Here is a 20,184-nt window from a genome sequence, read left to right as displayed (position 1 = left end):
ACCAAAAGATTCAAGATTTTTTTTTATTTGTCACATGCATAATTGTACAAGTATAACAACTTGTACATAAAGGATATTTCAAGCATACAACTTGGTAAACAGAAGGACTAGACTTGTTGGCGGTGATGGCATCACTGTTGATGCGTTTGGCGTCAATTTCCTCTCTATGAAATTAAATTTAACAAAGAAAGAAACAGAGCTTGTCAGGTTCATAACAGTCATATTGCAATGAGTCCGGCAACTGTGCAAATAGCAAATGTAAACTTATAAATCAGTACAAAGCAAAAAAGGGGGGAGCTGAAAGAAATGACATTCTGTGTGTGTGTGCGTGCGCATGTGCGTGCCTGCATGCGTGTGTGTATGTACATCCCCAATTCCAAAAAAGTTGGGGCACTGTGTGAAACATAAATAAAAACAGAATATGAAGAGGCATGGTGGTGTAGTGGTTAGCGCTGTCGCCTCACAGCAAGAAGGTCCTGGGTTCGAGCCCCGGGGCCGGCGAGGGCCTTTCTGTGTGGAGTTTGCACGTTCTCCCCGTGTCCGCGTGGGTTTCCTCCGGGTGCTCCGGTTTCCCCCACAGTCCAAAGACATGCAGGTTAGGTTAACTGGTGACTCTAAATTGACCGTAGGTGTGAATGTGAGTGTGAATGGTTGTCTGTGTCTATGTGTCAGCCCTGTGATGACCTGGCGACTTGTCCAGGGTGTACCCCGCCTTTCGCCCGTAGTCAGCTGGGATAGGCTCCAGCTTGCCTGCGACCCTGTAGAAGGATAAAGCGGCTAGAGATAATGAGATGAGATGAGAATATGAAGATTTGCAAATCATGGAAATCCTATATTTCATTGAAAATAGGACAAAGACAACATATGAAATGTTGAGAATGAGAATTTTAATGTTTTTTTTAATATATGCTCATCTAGAATTTGATGTCAGCAATACATTTCAGAAAAGTTGGGCAACAAAAGACTGAAAACGTTGTGTAATGCTAAAAAACAAAACAGCAACAAAAAAAACCCTAATTTGGTTAATTGGCAACAGGTCAGTAACATGATTGGGTATAAAAGAGCATCCCAGAGAGGCCAAATCTCTCAGAAGTAAAGACGGGAAGGGGTTCACCATTTTGTGAAAGACTGCATGGAGAAACAATGCAACAATTTAAGAATAACATTCATCAAGGTAAGATTGCAAAGAATTTGGGGATCACATCATCTATGGTACATCTCATCTCTAGCCGCTTTATCCTGTTCTACAGGGTCACAGCCAAGCTGGAGCCTATTCCAGCTGACTACAGGCGAAAGGCAGGGTACACCCTGGACAAGTCGCCAGGTCATCACAGGGCTGACACATAGACACATACAACCATTCACACTCACATTCACACCTACGGTCAATTTAGAGTCACCAGTTAACCTAACCTGCATGTCTTTGGACTGTGGGGGAAACCGGAGCACCCGGAGGAAACCCATGTGGACACGGGGAGAACCTGCAAACTGCGCACAGAAAGGCCCTCACTGGCCACGGGGCTCGAACCCGGAACTTCTTGCTGTGAGGTGACCGCGCTAACCACTACACCACCGTGCCGCCCTTCCATGGTACATAATATCATGAAAAGATTCAGAGAATCTAGAGAAATCTCTATGCAAAAGACGAGGCTGAAAACTGACATTGGGTGCCTGTGATCTTCAGGTGCTCAGGCGAAACTACATTAAAAGTAGACACATCTGTAGTGGAAATCACTGTGTGGGCTCAGGAACAGTTCAGAAAATCATCGCCTGAGAAAACAGTTCATAACTGCATCCACAAATGCAAGTTAAAATCATATATAAACAATATCCAGAAACACTGCTACCTTCTTTGGGCCCAAGCTCTTTTACAGTGTACTGAAGCAAAGTAGAAAATTGTCTCGAGGTCTGACGAATCAAAAGTAGAAATTCTTTTGAGAAATCATGGACACCACATCCTCCAGGCTAAAGAGGAGTGGGACCATCCGGCTTGTGATCAGTGCACAGTTCAAAAGCTAGCACCTGTGATGGTATGAGGGTGCATTAGTGCACATGACATGGGTAGCTTGTACATCTGAGAAGGCGTCATTAATGCTGGCTGATTGATTGATTGATGTATATAAAATCAATCAATCAGCCAGCATTAATGATGCCTTCTCAGATGTACAAGCTACCCATGTCATGTGCACTACGTTTCAGAACAATATGCTGCCATCCAGACAAAATCTTTTTCTGGGAAGGCCTTCCTTCTTTCAGCAAGACAATGCCAAACCCGTCACCAATGCCAAACCATGTCACCAATGGATAATGTTTGCATTTATATGCTTTGAGGTGTTTGGGTTTTTTTTAAACAATGAGAGCATCCATTCTCCTGAAGGAAATAATAGGCACTTTTACTGCACTTACAAACTCTTCTTGCTGTCTGTTTAAAAAAAAAATCTCACTTGGATAAGGTTTTTGCTGAGAAGGAACAACAGATAATTTAAAACACAAACACACACAAGCAGCATGGTTATAAAGCTGAATGCATTGACCAGATACACATATGGTAACATTAAACCTTGCTTATGCTTTGGATCAGATTTCAAGTCAAGTAACATGCATATACTCTAACTGAATATTGTTAATACAGTGATGCTTGAAAGTTTGTGAACCCTTTTGAATTTTCTATATTTCTGCATAAATATGACCTAAAACATCATCACATTTTCACACAAGTCCTAAAAGTAGATAAAAAGAACCCAGTTAAACAAATGAAACAAAAATATTATACTTGGTCATTTATTTATTGAGGAAAATGATCCAACATTACATATCTGTGAGTGGCAAAAGTATGTGAACCTCTAGGATTAGCAGTTAATTTGAAGGTGAAATTAGAGTCAGGTGTTTTCAATCAATGGGATGACAATCAGGTATGAGTGGGCACCCTGTTTTATTTAAAGAACAGGGATCTATCAAAGTCTGATCTTCACAACACATGTTTGTGGAAGTGTATCATGGCACGAACAAAGGAGATTTCTGAGGACCTCAGAAAAAGCATTGTTGATGCTCATCAGGCTGGAAAAGGTTACAAAACTATCTCTAAAGAGTTTGGACTCCACCAATCCACAGTCAGACAGATTGTGTACAAATGGATGAAATTCAAGACCATTTTTACCCTCCCCAGGAGTGGTCGACCAACAAAGATCACTCCAAGAGCAAGGCGTGTAATAGTCAGCGAGGTTATGAAGGACCCCAGGGTAACTTCTAAGCAACTGAAGGCCCCTCTCACATTGGCTAATGTTCATGAGTCCACCATCAGGAGAACACTGAACAACAATGGTGTGCATGGCAGGGTTGCAAGGAGAAAGCCACTGCTCTCCAAAAAGAGCATTGCTGCTCATCTGCAGTTTGCTAAAGATCACGTGGACAAGCCAGAAGGCTGTTGGAAAAATGTTTTGTGGATGGATGAGACCAAAATAGAATATTTTTTGTTTAAATGAGAAGCGTTATGATTGGGGAAAGGAAAACACTACATTCCAGCATAAGACCCTTATCCCATCTGTGAAACATGGTAGTGGTAGTGTAATGGTTTGGGCCTGTTTTGCTGCATCTGGGCCAGGACGGCTTGCCATCATTGATGGAACAATGAATTCTGAATTATACCAGCAAATTCTAAAGGAAAATGTCAGGACATCTGTCCATGAACAAGAGAATGACCCTAAGCACAAAAGTCGTTCTACCAAAGAATGGTTAAAGAAGAATAAAGTTAATGTTTTGGAATGGCCAAGTCAAAGTCCTGACCTTAATCCAATCGAAATGTTGTGGAAGGACCTGAAGCGAGTAGTTCATGTGAGGAAACCCACCAACATCCCAGAGCTGAAGCTGTTTTGTACAGAGGAATGAGCTAAAATTCCTCCAAGCCGGTGTGCAGGACTGATCAACAGTTACTGGAAATATTTAGTTGCAGTTAATGCTGCACAAGGGAGTCACGCCAGATACTGAAAACAAACATTCACATACTTTTGCCACTCACAGATATGTAATATTGGCTCATTTTCCTCAATAAATAAATGACCAAGTATAATATTTTTGTCTCATTTGTTTAACTGGGTACTCTTTATCTACTTTTAAGACTTGTGTGAAAATCTGATGATGTTTTAGGTCATACTTGTGCAGAAATATAGAAAATTCTAAAGGGTTCACAAACTTTCAAGCACCACTGTAACCATTGTTCTTTGTTGTAGCCCACTAAGTCAGATTTATCCCTCCAAGTGGGAATAAATTTTCTTTCCCTCTTGGACTTGTATATGAAAGCAAATGCACTCCTTTTGGAGCTGTACCTGGCACTTGGTCATTTTGTGGAGATTTAAAAAAACAAAAACCCATCAGTGGGTTTGACCATCAGTGAAATTTGACCTCAATTCCTGTGAACACCTTTGAGATGGATTGGAACGCTGACTGCACCCCAGGTATTCTTGCTCAACATCCAATGCCTAACCTGGTGAATGAGCACATCTCCATAGCCACATTCCAAAATATTGCAGAAAGTCTTCCCAGAGATTGGAGGGTATAATAACAGCAAAGAGGTAACAAAATCTGCAATGGGATGTTCAAAAATCACATATGGGTGTGATAGTCAAATGTTCACAAACCTTTGACCATGTAGTGTACTGCTGCTACATGAATTTGCTGTTTGTTACCACTGTGTGTGTGTGCCTCAGTAGGTCACTCTGTTGGGAAAGCTGCACATGTAAGCTATATGCTGAAATTACTCTTGATGTTCACTCCACTTAGACCACATTTGTTTTTGTGTTGGATGGGCAGTTAAAATCAACTTTTGTCTGATTCTTTACAAAACTCTGCAAACTACAGCCTTGTCTTTTCAGCAGTTTTTCTTCAGGAAAATTACACACACAATCCACGAATGGGGGATAATATTTAGGGGGAATATAATCATCTCGTAAGACTTTTCAAGCTCGATCATTGCTATTTTTGGTTGTCATCACTCCTCAGCTTTTTTCGAGCTCCTCAGAGGCAGAGGAGGAGAATGATCCTGATGGTGTGTTTGCATTTAGACGCAGGTCCCGCTGCTACTATCACTCTGAGTTTTTCAGGCACATTTGCAATTAGCACACACTCTGTGACTATACTGTTAGCCATCTCCTTTTCTCAATTCTCTCTCTTTCTGTCTCTACAGGTATGTGGAGGGCAGGGTTCATGGCCGTGGTCAGACCCTGCTGAGGGTGGTTTGGGAGATGCTCGCTACCGTTACTCTTTCACCACACTCACCATACCTCACAGATGTGTGGGGTTAGCACGACGAAGGGTTGGAAGAGGGGGCAGGTGAAAGGCACATTTCCATATGATTTTTCTTGACTTGACCAGATTTAGATAGAAAATAATTGCTGTTTTTACAAAAAGAACCATCATCTGAAGATCAAGTTCCCTCTGTTTTCACAGTGAAGTACATGGAGCAAATCACTGTTTCTCTTTTGTGTGTGTGTGTGTGTGTGTGTGTGTGTTTGTTTGTTTGTTTGTTTGTTTTCAGGGTTCTGTTGGACCGGGCCTACTCTGACTGGGATGCCGTGTATCCTGGGTTGGGCTTAAGTTCTCCCACCCCCTCCTTTAGCCACCAGCCTTTTGGTATGGATACCTCACACACCATTGTCCAGACCTCTGTCTCAGGTCCCTCTTCCTCCAACTCCTCTACATACTCATCAGACCTTTCGCAGATCCTCCGTAATATTAAGGCCTGTCGCTGGAGGCACTTCAGACCTTGGACGGCGCTAATCCCTGATCCCAATAACCTCCAGCCCTGCTCAGCACAGAAGCTGAACTGTGGCCTCTTCAGTCCGGCCAGAAATCGAGTCAACAGCAGACCAGCTCTTCCCCCACCCACACCTGGTGTGTATCTACAGCATATACCAGTTTATTTTTTCTCAGTTAGTACTCTTAAATATAGATTGTACTTGCACAGAATCTGGGCTGCTCTTTGGGCATTCAAACACTAGAACTTATGCATCATTATTGTTAAGCCCCTGGGTATGGCCTTTAATACTCAAAAATGGTACTGTAATGCATTCAAATCCTAAATAGTCTATAATTTTATACTGCCTTATATGACAAAGGTTAGCAGTAGCACAATGTTACTTTACACTGCCATAGATAGAAATCAGATTATCACAATATTATGCTTTCTTTTCTGATTGTCACTACCAGCAAACAGTTAGATTGAATCTTGATAATGAACCTACATAGTGCACCATATGCCCAATAGAACGGTATTTGAGATTGAGCCATAGAACATACTCCAAGAAGTGCCTGATGTAAATTCCTTATACATTACATGTAATAAGTTAAAAATACATGATGGAGTGTGTTGTTATAGGAAAATAATCAGTGATGGGGTGGTATGAGGACTTACCATCCTGAAGTGATCGGAAAAGCATAAGTATAATATACATTATAAATGGTCGATTAGATTAGATAAAACTTTATTGATCCCTTTGGGAGGGTTCCCTCAGGGAAATTAAGATACCGGCAGCATCATTACAGATAAACAGAGAAAAGAAATAGAGAAAAACTTCTAGATAAATTAAAATAAATTAAGTATTTACATATACAAATATAAAAGAATAAGATATGGGGAGGAGAGGAAGGATATTGCACTTTATATTGCACATTATATTGCACATTGTCCGGTATTGCTTATTGTTAGGCTAGGCTAGGCTACTGCTCCTTCCCGTCCTCTGCCCTCCTGTTACCCCTCCCCCCCCCCCCCCCCCCCCCCCCCCAGAGAGGAGTTGTACAGTCTGATGGCGTGAGGGACAAAGGAGTTTTTGAGTCTTTTCATCCTGTAACTATACACAGAATTAAAATTAGATATGACACAGTGGTGTTTTGATACATTTTTCAATACAGCAAAAAATAATCCATTCATCCATCCATTATCCCTAACCGCTTATCCTCTGCAGGGTCGTGGGCAAGCTGGAGCTTATCCCAGCTGACTATGGGCAAGAGGCGGGATACACCCTGGACAAGTCGCCAGATCATCGCAGGGCTGACACAAAAATGTTATAATTAATTAAAACATTCAACATTATAGAAGTACAATAATTGAAACTTCCCCAAACTGCTGCCGCAACGTTGGAAGTGCACAATTGCCTTGAATGTTTTTGTATGATGATGTATTACAGTTTCCCTTCCCTGGAACTAAAGGACCGAGCCCAAGCTGGTTCCAGCATGACCATGCCCCCTGGGCACAAAGAGAGGTCCATAAAAATGTGGTTTGTCAAGGTCAAGTGTAATGATTACCGTAGGTGTCCATAAAATTTGCCCATATAGTATATAACTAAACAAAATCTGTGCATTAGAATGTAATAAAAGTAAACATGGCTTATTAGTCAGCTCTCTGCCCAAGAGACCTAATGTGCACTGGATTGCAGTGTGTCCAGGTCTCAGGAACATCTCAAAAACTGCAAAAAAAGACCTGACACTAGCCCAAAAAATCAGGCATTAGAAATGGGAGTCAGATTTTTCTTCTTTTTTTAGTCTTTGTGTTATAAACTTATTCACCATGTGGTGAATTTGGTCTTTCCAATTCCTACCCACTTGTTAACTTTCCCCTCGTCACATGACAGCTACCAACCAGGGAGGGTGGAGCAAGGCCAGTTTTGCTCCCTTGGCTCATGGCCATGGGTGGCTGTGGCATCACTGGATTTGAAACTCCTCATCGCTTGATAATGCATGCACACATTTCTGATTTGTTGTAAAACTTTGTTGTGTGTTTTAAAACACACACACACACACACACACACACACAACCTTGGCAAACCTGCTTGTGTCACGCTTAAAGGATTGTGGCTGAAGCATGTAATGTATTCTGCAGATAGCGTGTTATGCTGTCAGGTCATGTGTGCATTACAGCTGTCTGCACACTTTTTTTTTTTTTTTTTGTATCCTACATTTTCCAGATGTGAACTTCCCAATCAACACAGTGATTTATTTAGCCTGGACTGATTCAGTTAGTGTGTGTGTGTGTGTGTGTGTGTGTGTGTGTGTGTGTGTGTGCGCGCGTGCGCATGCATGTTATTAATAATGGCTATGCTAGCATATAAAAGCAGGATGATTAGGAGAAGCATGTTTTATTTGTCAAGTCAGTTTATTTGAATAGCACTTTTAACAACATTGTTGCAAAGCAGCTTTACAGAATATTACAGTGTTTTGCAAAAGTATTCATCCCTCTTGCTGTTTGTCCTGTTTTGTCACATTGCTGTCACAAGCCGGAATTAAAATGGTTTTTGGGTTCACACCATTTGGTTTACACAACATGCCTACCATTTTAAAGGTACAAATTGTTTTTTTCGTTTGTTTATTTGTTTTTTATTGTGATACAAACAATAATTCAGATGAAAAAAAAACCCAGAAACCTGGAGTGTGCATAGGTATTCACCCCCACAAAATCAATACTTTGTAAAGCCACCTTTTGCTACAATTACAGCTGCAAGTCTCTTGGGGTATGTCTCTATTAGCTTAGCACATCTAGCCACTGGGATTTTTGCCCATTCCTCAAGGCAAAACTGCTCCAACTACTTCAAGTTAGATGAGTTGGATTGGTGTACAGCAATCTTCAAGTTATGCCACAGATTCTCAATTGGATTGAGGTCTGGGCTTTGACTAAGCCATTCCAAGACATTTAAATGTTTCCCTTTAAACCACTCCAGTATAGCTTTAGCAGTATGTTTACGGTCATTGTCCTGCTAGAAAGTGAACCTTCATCCCAGTCTCAAACCTCTGGCTGACTCAAACAGGTTTTCCTTCAGAATTGCCCTGTATTTAGTGCCATCCATCTTTCCTTCAATCCTGACCAGCTTTCCTGTCCCTGCAGATGAAAAACATTCCCAGAGCATGATGCTGCCACCACCATGCTTCACTGTAAGAATGGTGTTGTCAGGGTGATGGGAAGTGTTGGATTTGCAGCACACATGGCATTTCCCATGATGGTCAAAAAGTTAAATTTTAATCTCATCTGACCAGAATGTTTCTTCTTCCACATGTTTGGGGAGTGTGCCACATGCTGTTGGGCAAACTCCAATGCCCTCCTTGCCCGGTCTGTGAGTTTTGGTGGGTGGCCTTCTCTTGTCAGGTTTGTTTTGGTGCCATATTATTTCCATTTTGCTATAATGGATTTAATGGTGCTCCATGGGATATTCAAAGTTTGGGATATTTACTTTATAACCCAACCCTGATGTATACTTCTCCACAACTTTATTTCTGACCTGTTTAGAGTGCTCCTTGGTTTTCATGTTTCTTGCTGAGTAGTGTTGCAGAGTCAGGGTCCTTCCAGAACAGGTTGATTTATACAGACATCACGTGACAGATAATGTGACACTTTGACACTTAATCAACTAATTATGTGACTTAGGAAGTTAATTGGTTGGACCAGCTCTTATTTAGGGGCTTCATATGAAAGGGGGTGAATACCTATGCACACTGCAGGTTTCTGGGGTTTTTTTCCATCTTATTTTTGTTTGTGTCATAATAAACAATTTGTACCTTTAAAGTGGTAGGCATCTTGTGTAAATCAAATGGTGCTAACTCCCCAAAAATTCATTTTAATTCCAGCTTGTAATGTGACAAAATGGGACAAACACCAAGTGGGATGAATACTTTTGCAAGATACTGTAAAGACTTTAAGCATATGAGCTAATTTTATCCCAAATAAATTTATTTACGGTATCCCTGATGAGCAAGCCTGTAATGATGGTGTCAAGGAAAAACTCCGTCAGATGACACAAGGAAGAAACCTTGAGAGGAGCCAGATTCAAAAGGGAACCCATCCTCATTTGGGTGATAACAGATAGCATGATTTTATAAATAACTTACTTCTATAATTGTGTCCTATATAGTCACAAAATTCAACTATGTAACCAGGAAATTCATAATAGTTTTACCATGAAGTCTGTTCTGTTGAAGTAAGTGCAAGGCTGTTCATGACAACTGCATTCTTAAAGTTATCATGGCAATTGAAGTCCTCAGCTATCATAGCAAAACTAAGTGTCTGGAGCCATCTTCCAAGTGTGTTTTTTTTGACTGTCCATATACGGCCATCCTCCACAGGAGCACATACAGTGCTCAGCGTAAATGAGTATACCCCCTTTGAAAAGTAACGTTTTAAACCAGGGGTGTCAAACCTGATCCATAAAGGGCCTTGTGGCTGCAGGTTTTCATTCCAGCCATGCAGCAGCACACCTGACTTGGCTCATTCAATCAAGTGAACTGTCTTCACACAGTCAAATACTTGCAGCCACACCCACCCTTGATTAAAGGGTGGGTGTGTCAGTTGATTGAATAAGCCAAATCAGGGTGCTGCTGCATGGCTGGAATGAAAACCTGCAGCCACACGGCCCTTTATGGATCAGGTTTGACACCCCTGTTTTAAACAATATCTCAATGAAGACAATTTCCAAAATGTTAACAAGCCAAAGTTTAATATAACATCTGTTTAAAGGTCCCCTTGCGTCGTTTTTTCATGAATTGTGCGGTGGTCTCTAGTATGAATGAATGCCCTGTGAGCTGGTTTTGGTGAAAAAAAAATGCTGTGGTTCTCCTATTTCAGGCTGTTCTAGTTTGGTGGAGGAGTGGGTGGCAGGAGAACGACAGGATTTCAGCTCTTACTCATTAATATTCATGACATGTAAATGCATTACCTCTGATTGGCTAACAGCACTGTGACGCTACCTCCAGTGGGTCAGAACAAGCGGATGTGGAGGTCTTTGTAAGAACTGTTTCGATTGGCTATTATGGTCTCGACATCGATGTTTTGACCAATAACAATGTAGATGTGGCAGTGGGGGCGTGGCCGAGCGTCAGTCTGTGAATGGAGGGCGGGGTCAGGGAAGGTAAGTGGCAGAATCAATGCACCTGACAGGAATTAACGTGTGTTTGTGTGTCTTCCCCAGTGACCGCGCCCTATAAGAGGAGAGGGAGTGCAGAGGAAGGGGGCTCTCTCCCCAACCAGAATGCTTGTGTGTGACTGGGAGGGAGTCGTTCATTCATTCATTCATTTATTTATTTATTTGAATACTCCCTGCGGCAGTGGCTCTCATCAAGGCACGAGGCACGGAGCGGAGCTCGCCTTGGGGGTTGTGGGGGGAATAACGTCCCCTGGCTGGGAGCTGACGGGCCCTGGCAGCACTGGTTCATTCAGGAGAGGGCAGGGGTCACTGGCTGCCAAGTCTGGGGAGGCTGGGACCTCCCTTGCCCAAGTTACGAGCATGCAAAGTCGGGCTGGAGTCGCCATTAGAAACGAAACTGATGCAGAGCACCGCGCCGCGCCTCAGGGCGAATTACGTCTCTCTCCTCGTGCTTTCTTCCCGTGGGCGGTTGCAAGCCAAGGTGGGCGAGGCCATGAATACTAATTTTCGAAGTGACGTAACTTCGTATGGCTTTTTCTGATCCGCTTGTTTTTCCGACTTTTCTTTCATAAGCTAATACAGGGAATGGGAGTAGAATTACATTTTCACATGCAGCATGCATATGCAACTCGGAGTGAACTATGGTATTTCAAAAAGAGCCAGTATTAAACGTTTTTGGTGGAAGGGCACCTTTAACTTATAACGTGAAAGTAAGGTTAATAATATAACTTAGATTACACATTTTTTCAGTTTTACTCAAATTAGGGTGGTGCAAAAATGAGTACACCCCACAACAAAAACTACTACATCTAGTACTTTGTATGACCTCCATGATTTTTAATGACAGCACCAAGTCTTCTAGTCAAGTCAAGTTTATTTGTATAGCGCTTTTAACAATAAACATTGTCGCAAAGCAGCTTTACAGAATTTGAATGACTTAAAACATGAGCTAATTTTATCCCTAATCTATCCCCAATGAGCAAGCCTGTGGTGACGGTGGCAAGGAAAAACTCCCTCAGATGACATGAGGAAGACACCTCGAGAGGAACCAGGCTCAAAAGGGAACCCATCCTCATTTGGGCAACAACAGACCGCATGACCATAACATAACAGTCTTAACATGAAGTCAGTTTCGTTGATGTTATAAACTCTTCACTGATGGAAACTTGAGTGCAAAACTGTTCATGACAACTGCAGTCCTAGAGTGAGCAAGCCAACTGCAGTCCTCAGCCATAAAAGCATTACTGTAAGAGTCCAGAGCGTCCTCCAGGTGTGACTTTCAACTGTCCTCATGGGGCCATCCTCCACAGGAGCAATGTGATGAGACTCCAACCAGACACAGGGCACCAGGATGGATCAAGCAGGTCCTAGGAGCAGAAGAGGTCAGCATCTCGATCCCAGGACCAACATGTAACTCAGAGGGACAGATTTGGGGGGGAGAGGGAGAGAAAACACAGGTTGTTAGGTATGCCCAATGTCACCTGAATAAGTAGGAACAGTATACATATTGCACTGAGTACAAGTAGGGACTCCGGCAACTAACTATGACAGCATAACTAAAAGGGGAGAGCCAGAAGGTAACACAGGCATGAGGGAGCCCCAGGACATAAAGCAGCCAGCCTCTACACTGTCAACTAACTCAAGTGAGCAAGCGAGTGGGGACTGACAGCATCCATACATCCCAGTTTCCCAAAACCCTCTGTCTGAGGACCCTCCAGATCTACACCTTTACCTCATAAACACCATTAATAAAAGGCTTGATGAAACAGATATATTTTCAGCCTAGACTTAAACACTGAGACTGTGTTTGATTCCTGAACACTACTTGGAAGGCTGTTCCATAACTGTGGGGCTTTGTAAGAAAAGGCTCTGCCCCCTGATGTAGCCTTCACTATACGAGGTACCAGCAGATAGACTGCACCTTTTGATCTAAGTAGATGTGGCGGGTCATAGAGGAGCAGAAGTTCACTCAGGTACTGTGGTGCGAGACCATTCAGTGCTTTAAAGGTCAATAGTTGTACTTTATAATCAATATGAAATTTGATTGGGAGCCAATGCAGTGTGGATAAGACAGGGGTGATGTGGCCATATTTTCTAGTTCTAGTAAGGACTCTTGCTGCTGCATTTTGAACTAACTGGAGCTTGTTTATGCAATTATTGGAACATCCAGACAGTAAGGCATTACAATAATCCAACCTGGAGGTAACGAAAGCATGAACTAGTTTTTCCGCGTCACGTAGTGACATTAAATTTCTTATGTTAGCAATATTTCTGAGATGAAAGAAAGCTATCTGGATAATGTTATCAATGTGAGTTTCGAATGAAAGACTGGGGTCAATAATCACTCCGAGGTCTTTTACTGCTACACGTGAAGAAACAGAAAGGCCATCCAGAGTTACTGTGTAAACAGAAAACTTGCTTCTAGCTGCATGTGGTCTTAGTACAAGTACTTCAGTCTTGTCAGAGTTAAGCAGAAGGAAATTAATAAGCATCCAGTGTCTAATGTCCTTTACACATTCCTCAATTCTATTAAGCTGGTGTCTCTCATCAGGTTTTGCAGAAGCATACAACTGTGTGTCATCAGCATAACAGTGGAAACTAATACAATGTTTACAAATAATAATACCCAGAGGTAACACATATAAAGAAAAAAGCAGTGGACCCAAGACAGAACCTTGTGGAACACCAAACTTTAACTCAGTACGTCTAGAAATATCACCATTTATATCAACATACTGATATCGATCAGTTAAATAAGAGCTGAGCCAGGAGAGGGCCATTCCCTTAACTCCCACAACATTTTCTAGTCTATCCAGAAGAACAGAATGATCAATGGTATCAAATGCTGCACTAAGGTCAAGCAACACGAGCAGCGAGACACAGCCCTGATCAGACGCCAACAGTAGATTGTTTACTAATTTAACCAAAGCTGTCTCTGTGCTATGATTAGATCTAAATCCTGACTGATACATTTCATGGATGTTATTCCTATGTTAATATGAGCATAACTGCTGTGCCACAGCTTTTTCAAGGATCTTGGAGATAAAGGGGAGGTTTGATATTGGCCGATAATTGAACAGCTGGCAGGGATCAAGGTCAGGTTTTTTAATCAGGGGTCTGATAACTGCTAGTTTAAAGGATTTGGGTACATAGCCAATCGTAAGAGAAGAATTTATTATTTTTTGAAGTGGTTCAATTACTTCAGGTATTATCTGTTTGAATAGACGTGTAGGTAAGGGATCTAGTATGCAAGTTGAGGCTTTTGATGCCGAGATTAATGAAATTGTGGCAGCGGGGGTGTGGTCAAGCGCCGGTCTGTGACGGGAGGGCGGAGTCAGGGAAGGTAAGTGGCAGAATCACTACACCTGAGAGCAATTAACCTGTGTTTGTGTGTCTTCCCAGTGACCGTGCCCTACTTAAGGAGGGAGAGCGAAGCAGAGGAGCTCATCCCCGAACAAGACGCCTGTCGTGTGTGTGTGTCTATCTGTTCGAGACAAATATTGTTCACTGAAAAGTGTGGCAATAAAAGCCCTATTTCAAACCCTGATCTCTGTCCTGCCGTCCTCTGTGCTCCACCCACCCATACGAACTGCCACAGTGGTGCCAAAACCCGGGAAAGTGGACCACCAGCCCAGCAGCCCCATGGAGTCCTCCCCGTTCGCCGACCTGGTCCACGCCCTCGCCACGGCCCAGCAAAGCCAGCACCAGGCGCTCGTCACCCTCCGGAAGGAGCAAGAGCGACGCTTCGAGGCCCTGGTGCTGGCCCAACAAGAAGATCGAGAGGCATTCCAGCACCTCCTCGTGTCGGCGGGGTCCACCAGCGCTCCTACCGTGGGCCCGTCTCCCCTCACCATCACCAAGATGGGCCCGCAGGACGACCCCGAGGCGTTCATCACGCTCTTCGAGCAAGTCGCCGAAGCCTCGGGGTGGCCGATGGAGCAGCACGCGGCGCGCCTCCTCCCCCTGCTAACGGGAGAGGCACAGCTGGCCGCGCTACAGCTCCCCGCCGACCGCTGGCTGGCCTACGCGGACCTCCGCGGAGCCGTCCTCCAGCGCGTGGGGCGCACCCCAGAGCAGCAGCGCCAGCGCTTCGGCGCGTTGCGCTTGGAGGAAGTCGGCCGGTTGTTCGCGTTTGGCCAGCAGCTCCGGGACGCCTGCTGGCGGTGGTTGAGGGCCGACAACCACGACGCCGAGGAAATCATCGATCAGGTGGTGCTGGAACAATTCGTCGCTCGCTTGCCAGCAGGAACCGCGGAGTGGGTCCAGTGCCACCGCCCGGCGTCGCTGGATCAGGCAGTGGAGCTGGCGGAGGACCATTTGGCGGCTGTCCCAGCGGCAGGACAGCAGATGGCATCTTCTCTTCTCTCTCTCTCCCCCTCCTCCTGTGTCCCGTCCTCGCCCCATTCCCCCACCGCGGAGGCGGGGGCCGGCCCCACCCCAGCCGGCCCACTGCACCCGCGGTGCCCTCCCATTTCTCCCTTCTGTGTCTGTCTCTCCCCCACCTCAGGTGAGTGAGCCCTAGATCACCGGTGCAGAGGGAAAGCCCGGGCCGGTTTGCTGGCGCTGCGGGGAGGCGGGCCACCTTCAACAGCAGTGCACGGCGATGGAAGTGGGCGCGGTGGTTCGGATCCCCGATGCGCCAGAGGCCGCCCTCGATTGGGCCGGAGCGTATCGCATACCGGTGAGTATCCAAGGGGATACATATCAGGCGTTGGTCGATTCTGGTTGTAACCAGACCTCAATTCACCAAAGCCTGGTGCAAAATGAGGCATTGGGGGGAGCACAGGGGGTGAAGGTGTTGTGTGTGCATGGGGATGTTCACAGCTACCCTTTGGTGTCGGTCCACATTTTTTTCAGAGGGGAAAAATTTATAGTGAAGGCAGCGGTTAGTCCTCGCCTTACCCACTCTTTAATTTTGGGGACTGATTGGCCAGGATTTCGGGGTTTAATGACACGCCTAGTAAAGAGTGGGTCCTGCCATTTGACAGGGGGAGGTCCCGGTGTCGCTTTGGCGGGAGCAGCTGTCACAGAGCCGTCTACGTCATCTCCGCGTCAGAGTGAGGAGCCGCCGGCTCCTCCTCTCTCTATTGGGGAATCCCTCGCGGATTTCCCATTAGAACAATCGCGAGACGAGACTCTGCGACATGCGTTTGACCAAGTGAGAGTAATCGTTGGTCAAACGCTCCAGCCGAATGCCACCCTGTCCTTCCCCTACTTCGCAATTATGAAGGATAGGTTATACCGAGTGATGCAGGACACTCAAACTAAAGAGCGAGTCACACAGCTTTTGATTCCGAAGAGCCGCCGGGAATTGGTATTCCAGGCGGCTCACTTTAATCCCATGGCTGGACACTTAGGGCAGGATAAGACATTAGCCCGAATAATGGCCCGATTCTATTGGCCAGGGATTCGCGGCGATGTTCGTAGGTGGTGTACGGCATGCCGTGAATGCCCAGTTAGTGAATCCAGCGGCCATTCCAAAAGCGCCTTTGCACCCTCTTCCATTGATCGAGACCCCGTTTGAGAGAATTGGGATGGATCTCATCGGGCCATTAGATTGGTCAGAACGGGGGTACCGCTTTATATTAGTTCTGGTGGACTATGCAACGCGATACCCGGAAGCAGTGCCTCTGCGCAATATCTCAGCACGCAGTATTGCAGAGGCACTCTTCCGCGTCATCTCCCGAGTCGGAATCCCAAAAGAGATTCTGACTGATCAAGGCACTACGTTTATGTCACGAACACTGCGCGAACTGTATGGGTTATTGGGGATTAAGCCGATCCGCACCAGTGTGTATCACCCACAAACGGACAGTTTAGTAGAACGGTTCAACCGCACCCTCAAAAATATCATTAAAAAATTCGTAAGCGAGGACGCATGTAATTGGGATAAGTGGCTCGAGCCCTTGTTGTTCTCAGTGCGAGAGGTTCCCCAGGCCTCCACGGGGTTCTCCCCGTTCAAATTATTATATGTGCGTAAGCTGCGTGGCATCCTAGACGTGCTGCGGGAAAATTGGGAGGAGAGACCTTCACAAAGCAAGAACGAAATTCAATACATTATGGATCTGCGCGCAAAACTCCACACGCTCACCCACCTAACCCAGGAGAATTTGCGGCAGGCCCAGGAACGGCAAGCCCGCCTGTACAACAAGGGTACGCGCCTTAGGGAGTTCACACGGGGAGATAAAGTACTCATACTGTTGCCCACTTCGAGCTCCAAATTGATCGCCAAGTGGCAAGGACCCTTTGAGGTCACACGGCGAGTCGGGGATGTCGACTATGAGGTGAGGCGAACGGACAGGGGTGGGGCGCTACAGATTTACCACCTCAATCTGCTGAAACTCTGGAATGAGGAAGTCCCCGTGGCGTTGGTGTCGGTGGTTCCGGAGAAGGCGGAGCTGGGGCCGGAGGTTCAAAAAGGGGCATTGGCATCCCGTACCTCTCCGGTCCCCTGTGGAGACCACCTCTCCCCGACCCAACTCACGGAGGTCGCCCAGTTGCAGACCGAGTTTTCGGATGTGTTCTCGCCCCTGCCCGGTCGCACGAACCTCATAGAGCACCACATAGAGACGCCCCCGGGGGTGGTAGTGCATAGCCGCCCTTACAGGCTACCCAAACACAAAAAAAGGTGGTTCGGGAAGAACTTGAGACCATGCTCGAAATGGGCATCGTCGAGGAGTCCCACAGTGACTGAAGCAGCCCGATGGTCTTGGTACCCAAGGCCGACGGGTCGGTCCGGTTCTGTGTGGACTATAGAAAAGTCAACGCGGTGTCTAAATTTGACACATACCCAATGCCTCGTATTGATGAGTTGCTCAATCGACTCGGCACGGCTCGCTTTTATTCGACACTGGATTTGACGAAGGGATATTGGCAGATCCCCTTGACTCCACTATCCTGAGAAAAAACGGCCTTTTCCACACCGTTTGGTTTACACCAATTTGTCACACTTCCGTTTGGGCTGTTTGGGGCACCCGTGACGTTTCAGCGGCTGATGGATAGAGTCCTCCGCCCCCACGCCACTTATGCGGCCGCGTATCTAGATGATATAATCATCTATAGTAATGACTGGCCGAGGCACCTTGAACATCTGAGGGCCGTCCTTAGGTCGCTGAGGTGAGCGGGGCTCACAGCCAACCCAAAGAAGTGTGCGATTGGGTTGGTGGAAGTACGGTATCTGGGCTTCCACTTGGGCAACGGGCAGGTGCGTCCCCAAATTAATAAGACGGCAGTGATTGCGGCCTGCCCGAGGCCCAAGACCAAAAAGGGGGTGAGACAGTTCCTGGGGCTGGCTGGCTATTACCGTAGGTTTATACCTAATTATTCGGACGTCACCAGCCCGCTGACTAATCTCACTAAAAAGGGGGGCCCAGATCCGGTCCAGTGGACGGAGCAATGCCAGCGGGCTTTTTCAGAGGTAAAGGCTGCACTGTGTGGGGGGCCACTTTTACACTCCCCTGACTTTTCTCTTCCCTTTGTGTTGCAGACCGATGCGTCGGACAGAGGGCTGAGGGCAATTTTGTCCCAGGAGGTGGAGGGGGAGGACCGCCCCGTCCTCTACATCAGTAGGAAGCTGTCAGTGCGTGAGGGGCACTACAGCACCATTGAAAAGGAGTGTCTGGCGATCAAGTGGGTGGTCCTCACCCTCCGTTACTACCTGCTGGGGTGCCCTTTCACCCTCTGTTCGGACCACGCGCCCCTCCAGTGGCTCCACCGCATGAAAGATGCCAACGCACGGATCACCCGTTGGTATCTGGCACTCCAACCCTTTAATTTCAAGGTGGTCCACAGGCCGGGGGCGCAGATGGTCGTGGCGGACTTCCTCTCCCATCAAGGCGGGGGGGAGTTGGCTGCAGGACGGACGGCTGCCCGGCCTGAGTCGGGCGGTGGGGGTATGTGGCAGCAGGGGCGTGGTCAAGCGCCGGTCTGTGACAGGAGGGCGGAGTCAGGGAAGGTAAGTGGCAGAATCACGACACCTGACAGCAATTAACCTGTGTTTGTGTGTCTTCCCAGTGACCGCGCCCTACTTAAGGAGGGAGAGCGAGAGCAGAGGAGCTCATCCCCGAACAAGACGCCTGCCGTGTGTGTGTGTGTCTATCTGTTCGAGACAAATATTGTTCACTGAAAAGTGTGGCAATAAAAGCCCTATTTCAAACCCTGATCTCTGTCCTGCCGTCCTCTGTGCTCCACCCACCCATACGAACTGCCACAGAAAGTAATTCAGTTTCTTTTAGGGGAGTAAAACATTCTAACTGATGATCTGATACAGTTTATTGTTAACTACAGGGTCACTTACATTGTCTGACCTTAAATTAGTAGTTTGAATTTTTTGTCGGATATTCTCAATTTTGGGCGGCACGGTGGTGTAGTGGTTAGCGCTGTCGCTTCACAGCAAGAAGGTTCTGGGTTCAAGCCCCGTGGCCGGCGAGGGCCTTTCTGTGTGGAGTTTGCATGTTCTCCCCGTGTCCGCGTGGGTTTCCTCCGGGTGCTTCGGTTTCCCCCACAGTCCAAAGACATGCAGGTTAGGTTAACTGGTGACTCTAAATTGACCGTAGGTGTGAATGTGAGTGTGAATGGTTGTCTGTGTCTATGTGTCAGCCCTGTGATGACCTGGCGACTTGTCCAGGGTGTACCCCGCCTTTCGCCCGGAGTCAGCTGGGATAGGCTCCAGCTTGCCTGCAACCCTGTAGAACAGGATAAAGCGGCTACAGATAATGAGATGAGATGAGATATTCTCAATTTTGTCATTAAAAAAATTTATGAAATCGTTGCTACTACATACTACAGGTATGCATGTGTCTATAGTGGATTTATTCTTGGTTAATCTTGCTAGAGTATTAAATAGGAATCTAGGATTATTTTTGTTATCTTCTATTAGGGAGGAGAGATATGTTGATCTCACAGCACTAAGAGCTTTTCTATACTTCAGGAAGCTCTCCTTCCACGCTAATTTGAAAACTACCAATTTTGTTTGACGCCATTTATGTTCCAATTTTCGAGTGGTCTGTTTTAATGTGCGAGTGTCATCATTATACCAGGGTGCTAATTTTTTGTCTCTGGCCATTTTCCTTTTAAGAGGAGCTACATTATCTAAAGTATGGCAGAATGTTGACTCTAAGCATTCAGTTGCTTGATCAAGTTCTGCAGGTGCTGACAGTGACTCAATCAAAGTTGATAACTCTGGGAGATCATTTATAAAGCTCTGTGCAGTAGTTGACGTGAATGTACGTTTAATACAGTAGCGTGGTGAGGTGAATATATTATTACTCAGCCATATTTTGAATGA

The 20,184-nt window shown here is 45.8% G+C and overlaps 1 protein-coding gene across 2 annotated transcripts in view; it reads left to right on the top strand.

The window, feature by feature from the left end:
• The window catches only part of epc1b (enhancer of polycomb homolog 1 (Drosophila) b), a 245,457-nt gene that overhangs the window by 163,326 nt on the left and 61,947 nt on the right, over positions 1–20,184 (top strand). Inside the window, exons 8-10 of one of the 2 annotated variants that reach the window (XM_060905977.1) lie at positions 4,996–5,084; positions 5,179–5,325; positions 5,531–5,886. In XM_060905977.1, the coding sequence (XP_060761960.1) occupies positions 4,996–5,084; positions 5,179–5,325; positions 5,531–5,886 (592 nt within the window). The remainder of the gene's footprint in view (positions 1–4,995; positions 5,085–5,178; positions 5,326–5,530; positions 5,887–20,184) is intronic. The other variant, XM_060905976.1, reaches the window with a different exon arrangement.

The sequence above is a fragment of the Neoarius graeffei genome, chromosome 23 (assembly GCF_027579695.1).
Source record: "Neoarius graeffei isolate fNeoGra1 chromosome 23, fNeoGra1.pri, whole genome shotgun sequence".
Taxonomy (NCBI): domain Eukaryota; kingdom Metazoa; phylum Chordata; class Actinopteri; order Siluriformes; family Ariidae; genus Neoarius; species Neoarius graeffei.
Note: the sequence above shows the minus strand (reverse complement) of the source record. Positions and strands in the feature narration are given on the sequence as shown.